Below are 14,325 nucleotides of genomic sequence, written 5' to 3'. Positions count from 1 at the left end.
CCAAAACATCGCAATCCACAAGAAAGTCTGGGATTATGGAGGATTTTGAGGTCACTGTACTATTCAAATGTTAGGGGTCAGTAAGATTTTTAGTATTTAAAAAAAAAAAAAAAAAGAAGTGTTTTACGCTTACAAAGATTGCATTTGATTTCCAAACATACAGTAAGAGCAATGTATTGCTAAAATTATTACAATTTAAATATTTTTTATTTTAATACAACAATTTATAAAACAAATTACATTATTAAAAGTATATTTTGGTGTGTACTGTCATTTTTACTTTTATGTGTACTAACATTTACAAGTCAGGGTTTAGGAAGATTTTTTATTTAAACAAATTAATGCTTTCATTCAGCAAGGATGAATTAAGTTGTTCAAACATGATAGTAAAGAGATTTATAATGTTACAAAAGATATCTATTAAAAAAAACTGCTGTTATTTTGAACTTTCTATTCATCAAAGAATCATGGAAAAATTAATCACAATGTAAAATGTAATCACAAAAAGTAATATTTCAACTGATAGTAATACAAATTTTTTTGAGCACCAAATCAGCATAGGGGAACGATTTCTGAAAGATCATGTGGCAGTTATTTTTAATTTGAATAACATGTTACTGTTTTTACTGTATTTTCCTGCATAAATAAATGCAGACAACCCCAAACTTTTGTAGTGTAGATTGCATTATTACAGTGTTATATGTTGACGAGCACGTGTTTTTGATGAAATATATTTAAATGTGTTGATGTCTTTTCATTTTTTTTTTTTATTCTGCAGTCGGCCACAATAGAAAGACGCTCAATGCCTCCATCCGGCTACATCACACATACAGTCAGTGCACCCAGCCTGCATGGAAAAACAGTAAGACATTTTTATTTATTTATTTTTCACACAACTTTGGAAAAATATTAAGAAATTACAAATACTGTTACATTACATTTTTCAGTTTAGTTCATCTATGTTGTGCTGCTATTAACGAGTCTGTGAGATATCAGCAATCAAAGTGGCATAAAATGAATGACACCCAAAAAACCTCTACTGGTGAAGTTAGTCTTCATCTTTTCATGGCTCTAATGGGCATTTGTGTAAATAATCTGATCACACAACTCTCTCTCTGCCTTGATCGTACCCTCACAACCTGTGGTCCAGCCGGAGGAGCTCACCCTTCTCCTCATCCAGTTACGGAGACACCAGGCCATGATGGCAGGTGTGCGCAACAATGCGCTGGCCCACCTCCAGCAGTTGTCTCGGGTGAAGGTCAGGGCTCGGCCTGCCCAGCTAGCACCTCTCATTACTAGCGTGCCTCTGCTGCTGTTATTCACCCGCCTGGCTCTCTGTAGCTCCCTTGGCTTTGTTACATGATGCTTCTTTGTATTGTAGCGTAGCATGGCATGTCATGCTTAGGGGCTTTATCTGGCTGTCCCACCATCGGCATGAATTATATATGCAACCGGTCTGAGGCGTTATGCATACATGAGTATGCTTTCCTGTTGCTCTAAAGTTTGAAAATGCAAAGATCAAAAATGTTTGCATGCATGAAGTAGGTGTACGCTGGAGTCTGTGGTCCCCATGAAACCTTATCTGAAGTTCTGGTTTGATCTGGTTGTAGGATATGAGTAGCTTATTTTAACAGTAACGTCAAAATAAACCTGCTTTGTTATTGGTAGTAATAATATGTGTGCAGAAATATGTTGATCTAAGTATAATTACTTTGGTTTGTACTGAATGCTTTGGTGTCAAGGACTGAGGTAAAGTTAAACGAATATTCAGTAACACTTTACAATAAGGTCTTATTTGTTACTGCATTAAGTAACATGAACTAACAATGAGCAATATATTTTTACAGCATTTATTAACCTTTGGAAGTGTTAGTTCATAAAAATGCTAATGTTGATGTCAGTTCACAGTGTATTAACTAATGTTAACACATAAAACATTTGATCATTAGTAAATGTTGAGATTAACATTAATAAAGATGAATAAATGCTATAGAACATTTATACTCAGCTTTATGTTGTTCCAAACTTATAAGACCTTTGTTTATCTTCGGAAGACAAATTAAGATTTTTTTTAAGAAATCCATGAGCTTTGTGACCCTGCATAGACAGCAATGCAACTGAAATGTTCAAGGCCCAGAAATGTAGTAAGGACTTTGTTAAAATAATCAATTGCTGGAGGTGGGCCAGTAATATTATCAAGCTACGAGAATTTTTGTGCGCAAAGAAAACAAAAATAACAACTTTATTTAATCATTTATTTAAGAAAACATTTTTTATTTAAGACTTTATTTAAGAAGAAATTGTCCTTTCTGGGCCTTAAACATTTCAGTTGCATTGCTGTCTATGCAGGGTCAGAAAGCTCTCGGATTTCATCAAAAATATCTTAATTTGTGTTTCGAAGATGAACTTATGTCTTACAGATTTGGAACGACATGAGGGTGAGTAATTAATGACAAAATTTTCATTATTGGGTGAAGTATCCCTTTAATTGTTAGTTCATGTTATCTAATGTGGTTAACTAATGTTAACAAATGAAACCTTGTTGTAAAATATTACCAAATATTCTTTTGTTTCCAACCTAATGTCAATGTAACACACTCAGAAAAAAAAATTTCTTAATCTTTTTTTCTTAATAATTTTCTTAATAATCTATACTTTTGTTTTGTTTTCCTGTAAAAAATGATAAACATCCCTAAAACAAACATAAATTTACTTGAGAAGCGAAATTACATAATACATGAATGAAGACTTATTTTTGCTTCATGCTTAGGTTAAAGGTTAAAACCTATTGTTTGGTTTATGCTTAAAACAAACACTATTTGCTACCAAAGGGAGAAAGCTTATTTAAAAGTATGTTCTATGAAATATGCAGTGTATTCTCTTACAATCTTACAAAGCATTGCTTCTCAAGTAAATTTACACTACTGTTCAAAAGTTTGGGGCTGATGAAGAAATTAATTACATTGATACAAAAGTGAGAGTAAAGACATTTATAATGTTACAAAAGAAATAAACACTTGTTTTGAGCTTTCTAAAAAATAAATAATTAATAAACTAATTGATTAATCACAGAATCAGCATATTAAAATGATTTCTGAAGGATCATGTGACTGCAGATTGGAGTAGTGACTGCTGAAAATTCTGTTATTATAATTAGAAAAAAATATTTCACATTATTACTGTTTTTGCTGTATTTTGACATTTAAAAAGTCTTACCAACCCCAATCTTTTGAGCGGTAGTGTTTATAGCTGTCACTTGCATGTAAATGCGAACAATGTTCAACAAAGGAGACTGTGGGATCAAGCCAGTAGTTTGATGTGTAGTTTGTCCCAAAGCTGGCACACCAGGTGCACAGCCAGCTATTGCTTCAAAGCTAGTGCAGTGTTACACTGAAATGTGTTTTGGATAGATAAAAAACTCATTAGTGTTAGCTCGAAGAGTAGAAGAGTGCCAATTGAAATGTTTCCTTCTAATGTTTCCCATTACAGGCTGATGACATATACATGGGCTTGAAGAAGGACCTGGAATATTTAGATCTGAAGGTGGGACCTCTCCATTTCTGTCTTTCTTATTCCCGTCTTACCTCCTTCTTAAACCTTCTGTATTAACACACTAACACAGCACAGAATGCTCACTTGGGGCGAGGAATCAAGAATTTGCTTTATTTCAGAAATTGATCATATTTAGTATGATAACTTTGTGGCATAATCAGGAATTATAGAACGGTAATAGTAATGATCCAGTCGAAGCATATATAAGGCTGGCCCTCCTTTGACTATAACTGTCTATCTCCGTTTGCCACAGATGAAAAGTTTAGAGCCAGTGATCTTCATGGTTCACAGTGTGTTACAAACCTGCACTGTGGGGGGTTTGAGACCACTCTGGAACGTAAGCACTGTCGGCATCCAGAGTGTCTGCATTCCCATTGCTTTACACGGTGCACATAGCTTTGTGTTGGCACAAGCCTGGCACCTGCACGCCTATCCTCCCTGCCTTTTGTGAGTGAAATGTTGTGCTGTGGGTATGTGTGATATGTGTGGGTCAATGAGACGGCAGGTCTGGATGGGACGGGCAAGCTCAGTGCATGTGCAGGGAATGATCTACATTTAGCCAGCTGATTCTCCAATGCATTCTGTTTCTTTCTTTATCAATCTATTTATCTCATCAATATGATATCTAGTAATTATGTGTAGCTTTCATGATGATCTGCAGTAGAATATTCCTCTGAAACTTCCCTTACGGCCTCCGGTATCAGTGTAGGGGAAAATACTTCTTAAATTCTTAATTCCCCTTGAAACAATTATTCAGAAAACTTACTAGCCTCACTACAAACTGCTAACAAAAAGTAGCTAACTACACTGATGGAAGCAGTTTTCAATTATACAATTGTCAGATAATATGATGTAGTTAAAAAGAGTAAGAGTAATCTGCCACAAAATCAATAAGTAATATAATAGTATAATAAATAACATGATTTAGGCTAACAGCATCCAATTTAATTTAAAACAACACTGTAATTTATATACACTATCATTCAAAAGTTTTGGGTCAGTAAGATTTAAAAAGTGTTTATTTACAATGTTGCAAATGATTTCTATTTCAAATTAGTGCTGTTCTTTTGAATTTTCTATTCAGCAAATAATACTGAGAATTTTACAAATAAAATCTCTCAAGGATATTCAGGAGCAGAGCTGTTTGCAGCATTGTTAATTATAAGAAATCAGCATATTAGAATGATTTCTGAAGGATCATATGAGACTGGAGTAATGGCATTAAATGACATTATAAATTGTAATAATATTTCACAGTATTACTGTTTTACTAGGCTACATTTTAATCAAATAAATGTAGCCTTGTGAGCATAAAAAATTCAAAAACATAAGAAAAAAAAGTACTGACTCCAAACTTTTGAAAAACTGCGGAACTAAATCAAAAAATATCTTTTTATTGCTAAAAAGATATTATACTAATAACTGCATATCACTACAAAAAGAAGACATAAAATGCTGATTTAAATTATTTAAATATGCATCTGTAAATCTGTTTTTGTCATTTCATTTAAATGAATCATCCAGATGATTTTAATTGGCCTACCAATTACTATTTGATAGAAAGAAGCATTTAAGTTTGACTCTTCTTGCTTGGTTGCAAAGCTGTGTGTGAAATAATGTAAAAAATAAAAAGTACACTGTTTTGAAACCAGCTAAGCTAGGCTTTAGTTAATTCCTCCCCACACTGTCCAGTTAATCGTTATCCAGAGCTTGGGTTTTATGAGTTTACCATGCAGCGTTTTCTGTGGAGGCTTTATTTTAGACATTGCATTTATGTCCCACAGCTGTATTCTGTTGGCATGAAGACCAAGTGAGACACCATCCTGCCATTGTGCTTCCAGAAAGCTTCAGCTCCTACATGTGTGCATTAGAAATGAAGAATACGGTCTCAAAGCTTCTCACTGTGACTTTCAGTACAGTGGCCATTGTATAGTGTTGGTCTTGCTTCGCTTGTGTTGAATAGATGTGTTTCTGTCTCTGGAGCACTAAGACAAGGAGGCTTTTTCTGTGAACTGTCTAATAGGTTGGTGGGACCGAGACTCTGAAAGGACGCCCGGCAAAGCCAGTGAAGGTGGCGGAAAGTGATGTAGATGTGAGTATAGAGGGCAAATCAGTGTCTTACTCTTTAATTATGCATTGCTATACTCAAAACAACATTATTTCACATTATTTAGCTCAATTTCCTGGTATGAACTGAAATGCTCCGTTTCCTACTGCAGGTGACACTGAGTCGATTGTGTGAACAAGACAAAATACTGCAAGAGCTTGAGTTCAGACTCAGTGGACTTAAGGATGATAAGGTGAGGGAAAGTTTACTTTTATTTTGATCTTGTTGTATGAGTATGTCAGTGTTAATATCTTTGTTCTTTCTTTCTAGGACAAGCTTGAGTCTGTTCTGGATGTGTCCCACCAGCAGATGGAGCAGTACAAGGATCAGCCGGCTCACGCTGAGAAGATTGCCTACCAGCAGCGACTTCTTCAAGAGGACCTGGTGCATATTCGAGCTGATATTTCTCGAGTGTCGACGGTGAGTATAGTATGTAATGTAGACCTACAGTGCTTCCTATCTCCATTCATCCATATAATATAATATCCATCCATTCTCTAAATCACTTGTCATATGTAGGGTCACAGGTAATATAATATTTAATGTAGTGTGTAATAAATAAACTGGTTTGTTGGTGTAGAAAAAGCTTTAATTGTTCATACTGTATATTTGTATTGTTCAGGAGATGGAGAGAGCGTGGGAGGACTACAGCAGGCTGGAGCAGTCAGTGGAACAGCTGAGGGACATCCTGCAGACTCAGATGAATCTCTGCACATCACCTCAGGTCTTTTTTCTCTCCATTTCTTAATCCTTTTTTATAGTCCTGTCTTTTTTGCTATCATGTTTTTCTCTCACCTATTTTATTAACTGCCTTGTTCATTTTATAAATTTTTATATAAAAATATTCACACAATATGCAGTTATTTTAGTATCATTGAAATACAAAGTTCTGGTATGAAACTCTAGATGGCGCAGTCCGATAGATCTAACTCAGTATGACATAATGACATCATTATCACATGTCACAGCTGATTGGTTCTCTCCTGTATCGGTACCCAGTGAGCTCACTGCTCAACATTCATATTCAACATTCAAATACTTGCAGTTGCAGCGCACTTCAGAAACCCTCCACCTTCCCCAGCTCCACCTGTATAGATCTGTTTTGGGGTGGTATGCTATGTGGGTTATTTATATATGTTATATGTGCAGCAGCAGCGAAGCAGATCTATTCCACTAAGACCAAATACATTACCATGCTAAACCCTAGTATAACAGAAATACTATTATATGTGTTGTTAATATTTTGAATTAGCTTTTAATTTTATATTTTCTTCTGTAGTTTTGATTAGTTTTGGTAATTAGTTTATTTATTTTAGTACTTAAACTAAATGAAAATAAGAAATGTTGATTTGGCCAGAGCTGGATAGTAATAGATTACATGTAATCTGGATTACCTAATCAGATTCCAGAATTAAGTATTTGTAATTAGATTAAATTTACATTTTAAAATACTTGTAATCAGACTACAGTTACTTTTTTATTGATTACATGATTACATATTCACACAACAGCAATACATTATTCATAATTTATTGATTTTCCTTAATTCCTATTTTTCATCTTTTAAATGTTCCTTTCTAAAAACCCTACCGTTTATATACCGTCATAGAGTCTTTCAGTTTGTAGACATTCACACAAAGACAAGTCACTGGTCAGGTGGCTATGCAGTATTTGACCACTGGATTCACAAAAATCATTTAAAAAGTGTTTCAACATTGCATCAACTACTGATGAACACAGTTTTATTTGAATAATCACTCAGTAGGTTATTTAAACATGTATTACTGTCTTTGGAAGGCTTTTATCTTTCAATCACATTAAAAGGCACAAATTCATGTTATTTTTATTTACATGTAATGTTGACATTCCCAAACTTTTTTGTCATCTGAATCTAATACTGTATATTTACTTGAAGTACCCCTGAGATTTTAAAATAAATATTTATTAAGCATCACATTTGCATGTTCACGGTTCTCTGACATTGGTTTATGGTCACATGACATGCATGTTAACAAATAAAATATGAAATGTTTTAGTAAGCGTTTTATTTTAATTCATGTCATTTTAAAATTAATTTTAATTGGACTTTTAATTAGATTTTTTATGATCTAATAAATTATTAGCTTTTCATTATGTTTTCATAATGTTTAATGCACCAAAATGTAAAAAGTTGTTAAATACACCAAGAACGTTATACTATATCTGCGTCCACACCAACGCAAGCTAACATTGTTTATCATAAGCATGCGCAGCAGTTACATCATATGCTGCTTTAAATGCTCAAGCAATTAAAAGTCAGTGGATTCTAATGGGCTATCAGTGTTTTTTTTAAAGTGCCACTAGTGTTTAGTTGTGGTGTGAACTCCAATATTCTTTTAAATTAAAATCGATTTTTAAAACTATATCTTTATCGTTGTAGTTATCGTCCTTGGTGTGAACGGGCCTTAATTTTATTTTAAGTAATGAAAATGTTTTATATGGTTTTAGTTATAATAATCCTGGCTAGAATAAAAATATGACATGTAGACTTTTGAATAAGTGTGGGGTTTTTTCTCAGGAGAAAAATCAGTTGAGGAGGGAGCTCTGGAGGATAGAGGACGTGATGACTGGACTCAGCTCATCCAAAGAAACCTTCAAAATCACCATAGACTCAGTGAAGAACCCAGGTAAGAATGGACTAGTTAGATAGGGTTAATGAAGCTACTACAGAGCTTGTTCTTTTTAATATAACATTGCTATGTAACTCTTGCTTTTGTGCTTCTGAATGTTTGTGTCCAGAGAGAAAACTTGTGCCTTCAGTAATCGAGTCGACAGTGCCTTCTCGGTGCATGACCCCATCCGCAATCGAGGTGCGGTCACCCCAACGCAGTCTTACCTCCAGTCCGTTATCACTGCCCATGTACAATGAAGATCTTCAGCATCCTCACTATGTGCCAAAATGGGTATGTGTTACTTGACTGGTGCTTTTCCTAAAATTATTGTACTGTAAAGTACCTTAGACAAAAGACCTAACCTAAAGAAAACTAATTAACAATACTTAATGGTTTACTTAAAGCTGCAGTCCGTAAGTTTTACCTCTTTGTCGCCATCTATGTTTGAAAACCTGGAATTGCAGCTCTGTGCGGAATTATCTTCCGTGCGCGGGGTTGTGATCCGGTGTTCCGGCACGGCTCCAGTGCAGATGAATCTAATGTTTTGAGATGAATGTGTAGCTGTCAGTCACCGCACTGGTGTGGATACTGTACTCAGGAATCACAGATTCTAGCCTACGTCTTGGAATATATGACCCAAATAAGAATTTTCACAGTATATTGCCATCTGAACAAGTAATAAGTCTGCCACGCTTGTTCTGACCAACTGAGGAAAAAAAGAATTACAATAAATCGCGCTACCAATAGTGATTAAATCTAACGATCGGTTTGCTCAAATCACATCAAACCGTGCAAATAATAAAGTATAACCGTTATTATTATTGTTATACTTTATTCTCAAATTATTAATCTTAACAACATCAGCATTGCGTGACAATGAGTATAGTGTGTATTAGCATGTAGATTTCTGTACAGTCTAATCTAATTGTCATACCATTCGAATTTCATATTAATAAATTCTTTTAACCCAAAAAGCAAACTATGCTCCCTTTGAACTGGTTGCCTTTAAAATACAAATCTTGTGTAATCCCAGGCTATCTGTAATCAGAAGCATATTTAAAACTGAAATATAATTTACTTTCATTCACATGTGTTTCAACACATAATCCTTTCTGGATTACAATCCGCCATCAAAATGATAAATGTAATTATTCTAGCTGCTGTGAGAAAAGGCTATAAACGATGTGCCACCCGCAGGATCCTCACACGCGATAGCCTAGTAGCCATAACTTCTTTATGTTTACAGACGTGACGTAATGACGCATGCTCGAATTTCCTGCAGAAACCTGCCTACACGTACCACTCAAACTAGAAAACATTATTATAAGATAACCGTTGTGAATCGGGCTAAAGTAAGGCGGTAGTTTTGAACACTGGCTGGTTATGTACTTGCTCAAATATTGATTTTGGATCATTTTTAACCCAAAAAAGTTACGGACTGCAGCCTTAACTGCATAATATTGGGTTTTAGGAAGAGGATGATGCTCCACCCAGACCACCTTTGCCCCTCCTCTATGATGAGGACACACCCCCTGTTGTCCCGCCCCTACCTAAAGAAACATCAGTCATCAGACACACTTCTGTCCGTGGCCTCAAACGACAATCTGATGAGAGGAAACGTGACAGAGAAAGCAGCTACGTGAATGGAGATTGCAGGGTAATTTGAACTCATTTGTGAAGGTCATTGTTATTGTAATGTTATCAATGAACTTCACTGTTAACATCAGTGTCCTTATTGTTAACTGAAACTAAAACCATTCAAATTTGTTTTCAGTACTTTAAATAATGCTGAAATAAAATAAATATATTTAATAAATAGTTATATTTATTTATATAAAATATTTATTTTCAATTTATATTATATTATATTATACATATTTATATTATTTATATAAAAAATAATAATTACAAAATCAAAACTGAATTATTAAAACAAACTAAAATTAAAATGAAAACTGAAACTATAATTAATAGAAATAATTCAAAATATTAATTAATACTGTTATAGTGTTTAAATAATACTAAAATTCAACACTTCAAGTCATTTGTTTTACTGAACTTCACATATATGAAATAAAATGCAGTTACTGAATAATTGAATTATAAAAAATTATGTAATTTAATTGACCTTATGTTTTATCACCATCCATGTATCCATAACATTTTAGTTTTTGTATTGTGATTGATTACTTTGCAGTTAGGATGAAATAAAATGTTTGGGCTTTAGGTGGAACTGCGGTCCTACCTGAGTGAACCAGAGCTTCCTGGAGCAGGAACAGATCAAGTAGACCCAGGCTACCTGACTCTTCAAAGAAGAGGTGAAATATTATTACAGCTTTTGATCATACAGGTTATCTTTAAGACACATGATGCTTTTAGTGGTAAAATGCCATTTAACAAGTAATACCAGTAAACCTAAAAAAAAAAAAAAAAAACATTTTTGTGATCACGTAGGTCTGTCAGCCTCCTCATCCAGAATAAACCAGTACGGTGTGACTTCCTGTTCACTAAGGAGAGGAGATTCAGCGTTATCGACAACCGTGAGCACCTGATTACTGTAGAACTGACTCTTAATTGAACTATTTATTCATTTATAATTTATACTATTTAATTTATTAATATAGTATATATATATATATATATATATATATATATATATATATATACACACACACACACACAAATTATGCAAATTATGTTAATTTTGTACAAATTGTAATTATGTACAAATTATGTAATTTTGTGTAAAGGTATTGTAAAATACACACTCATACAGTATATATTTTGAAAATATTTCCATGTATATATTTATATTCATATAATTGATATTATATATAAATATTTTAAATGTATAAACTTAAGATATTTTTCTTAAATATAGACATGCATGTGTGTATTTATATATACATAATAAATATACACAGTACACACACAGATACTATGTAAACAAACTTTTATTTTGGATGCGATTAATCGTTTGACAGTAATATATACATAATTTTATATTATGCTTTTTTACTATTTTATTAAGCATGTATTATTTCATATTATATTAATCATATATATATATATATATGATATAATCATATCTTATATATATATATATATATATATATATATTAGATTTTATGTATTTTATTTTAAAATGTTATACATTTATAATTTTTTATGTTATATTATCATATTGTTATTTTCAAAATTATATCATGATCAAAGTATAAATAGATGCTATACAATCCATTTTTTAATTTATTTGTAGTTTTAGTTTTATTTTTTATTTTTTTGTCGTCCTGTAAACAGTGTAACAGTTATCCTTGTGCATTGTGGAATTAAAAAAACAATAATAATTTAAAATAGCTGAAATTCTTCAGCCATCAATAGCTACATGTAAAATGTTGAATCTTTTTTCTGTCCCATGTAGGAGAGACCAAAGAGTGCCTTGGAGCGGCTGTGCTCGGGAGAGTCTCAGCCTGATCACCCGCCGCAGAGAGGGAGGATGAGTGTGGAGGAGCAGCTGGAGAGAATGAAAAGGCACCAGAGAGCTCTAGTGCACGAGCGCAAACGTAACTTGGGTCAGGGTGAGCGACAGCCCGTGGGCTCCCGCACCTCCACTCGACCCGTCAGCTCTGACCAAGGATCAGTACGTTACTCCCTTCCAAATAAACACAGGGACCCTCGCTATGGCCCTCCACCATAAGGCCACAAAACGCAAAGCTAACATGCTAACACAATTTTTACCCCATGAACAAAGCACAGCTTTACATTAACAGGCCATGGGTGGGACAGGGCCGTGCTGTGGGTGTGTTTAAGGATTGGCCAGAATGTGGACAGACACATGGAGAGTTACAGTCCTGAACTGGACTCCTGGCTTCTCCTGCACAGACTTGTGAATCTATTTGAATGTGAAGAGAAACGGATAACACTATCTCTGACTGCCTTTCTGATCTCTCACAATGGATTTAAAACATTTTTTTTATGCCTGTTTTCTCAAATGTTAATTCACTAAATTATTTATTATAATCTATATATATATTTTCTGAAATAATTTGTAAAGCTATATTTTGTATGAACATAATATGGTGGAAATTATTGACCCTGCTGCCTCGTATTAACAAGAAAAAAATGATTGTTGGTAATTAACTGGGTAAGAAGGTATTTCTGTGTGCAATCATTCTTAATCATCATCTCCTATAGAAGAATAAATCAGTGAAGTGCCTCTTCATTCTAACCTGAACATCAGTGTCAGAAAATCCTGCTTCAGCTCAAACACTCTGAGAATGATTTCAAATTAAACTGTGGAGTGCAACAACTTTGGTTCCGGAAGTAGTTTTACCATTCATTTTTACAATAGTGATTGTATGTATATACAATATATATATATATGTATAAATATTATTTTGACAAAATTTGCTTCTCACAATTCTCTGAATGGTGGTGATTATTTTGCAGAAACACGAAAATTTAGTTTTTCACCAGGAATTCTGCTGTTAAAGGGGATTATTTAAAAATATGTTGAAATAACTTGAAATGAATGGTTTCAACAAAAGCATATTCCATTGATTAACAACCCCCTAGATCACAGTAGGTCTGTCTTTGTATATTAGAGTTAAAAATAAATTATTTTATTGAGAAAATTAAGGGGATTGTTACTTTGGAACCCGGCTGTTGCACTTTATTGCCCATTTAATGTGGCCATGAGAGCTTGCACTCATTTAGACAATCGCTTTGTTAGCTAATTGCTAAATAACCATTTGAGCAGGACCATCGTGTCTTGATTTGCAAGCATTTTTGTTAAGTCTGTGGGTAAAAAAGAGTGTTTGGCCCTTTTAATTTACTGCAATCAGTGTAATCAGCAGGAGCTGCCTGATATTTGGGTTTTCTTTGCTTGGAATCGCCTTTGTCTTTTCTTTTTTTTATTATGCTGCACTCAAAGATACTTTTGTTGCTCTCTTGCTCTAACGTCTTTCACTGAGTTCTCAGTTAATGACTGGTTACATCAATGTTGAGGATTGCTTTTAGGAAATACATTTCCAATCAAGCACTTAAATCAATTGGAAACCCATGCAATACTAAGTTCACATATTTTTCGGAGTCACGCTGCCCATTGTTTTGATTCATGGGACAATTAACACCACTCAGATGTAAATTCTTTATCAGATATTTATAACTGCTATCCGCTGTTTGACAAAAAAGGAGGATGAGCAAAAAATAGCAAATGATTTTCACATTAAAGCAGTTAAAAACTACATTACACACCGTAATTTAGTTCGAGTTATCTTAAGGAAAATATCTATTCAATCTACTAACACCAATTCCAGATGTTTTATTGTTGTTGCCAATCAGAGGAATGTAATATTTTACTAACCCAAGTTTCAAACTGACAAACTTGACATCATTATCAATTGATACAAACGCTCCTCTCAACCGCTATTTTGGACAAAAGACCCCATGAATTACAATCGTTAGTTAGCTTTGAGGCCATCTATATGCTGGTGTGCTTTTAAAATGGTCTTTCGGGGCCAAATGTACAATTTATAAACTTTCACTTCTGGAAAAACAGACCAAAAATATTAATGACTGGATTTTTATCCAAAAAATTGACTTTAGAGGGAGAATGTTCCTCAAACCTAATACTGGAAGTCTCTAATGCTCACCAAGGCTCCGTTTATTTGATCAAAATGACTGTAAAACAGTAATATTATGAAATATTAGTACAATTTACAATTTAATTTTCTATTATAATATAATTTAAAATGTAATTTGTTCCTGTAATGGGAAAATTCAGTAGCCATTATTCTTTAATAACATTATAAATTTCTTTACTGTCACTCTTGATCAATTGAATGTGTCCTCGCTGAATAAAAGTGTACATTTCTTTAAAAAAATCAATAAAATGAAAAATTCCTGACCTGAAATTTTGGAAGAGTAGTACTGTAGATCGAGGACATAAACAAAAAAAAACTGCACTCATCAAGGCATTTCATGGGGTCTTTAACCACACCAGCACCTTTATCA

The 14,325-nt window shown here is 33.7% G+C and overlaps 1 protein-coding gene across 2 annotated transcripts in view; it reads left to right on the top strand.

Annotated features, from left to right (window-relative positions):
• The window catches only part of LOC306888157 (pleckstrin homology domain-containing family A member 7-like), a 91,120-nt gene that overhangs the window by 73,234 nt on the left and 3,561 nt on the right, over positions 1-14,325 (top strand). The window contains exons 12-24 of one of the 2 annotated variants that reach the window (XM_079446318.1): positions 779-862; positions 1,151-1,258; positions 3,490-3,543; positions 5,576-5,644; positions 5,772-5,852; positions 5,930-6,079; positions 6,282-6,383; positions 8,217-8,325; positions 8,438-8,601; positions 9,782-9,967; positions 10,538-10,628; positions 10,765-10,850; positions 11,732-11,950. In XM_079446318.1, coding sequence (XP_079302444.1) covers positions 779-862; positions 1,151-1,258; positions 3,490-3,543; positions 5,576-5,644; positions 5,772-5,852; positions 5,930-6,079; positions 6,282-6,383; positions 8,217-8,325; positions 8,438-8,601; positions 9,782-9,967; positions 10,538-10,628; positions 10,765-10,850; positions 11,732-11,950 — 1,503 coding nt within the window. The remainder of the gene's footprint in view (positions 1-778; positions 863-1,150; positions 1,259-3,489; positions 3,544-5,575; positions 5,645-5,771; positions 5,853-5,929; positions 6,080-6,281; positions 6,384-8,216; positions 8,326-8,437; positions 8,602-9,781; positions 9,968-10,537; positions 10,629-10,764; positions 10,851-11,731; positions 11,951-14,325) is intronic. The other variant, XM_079446319.1, reaches the window with a different exon arrangement.

Source organism: Barbus barbus (genome assembly GCF_936440315.1).
Source record: "Barbus barbus genome assembly, chromosome: 22".
In the NCBI taxonomy this organism is placed as follows: domain Eukaryota; kingdom Metazoa; phylum Chordata; class Actinopteri; order Cypriniformes; family Cyprinidae; genus Barbus; species Barbus barbus.
The sequence above is the reverse complement of the archived record's forward strand: the minus strand, read 5'-3'. Positions and strand labels throughout refer to the sequence as shown.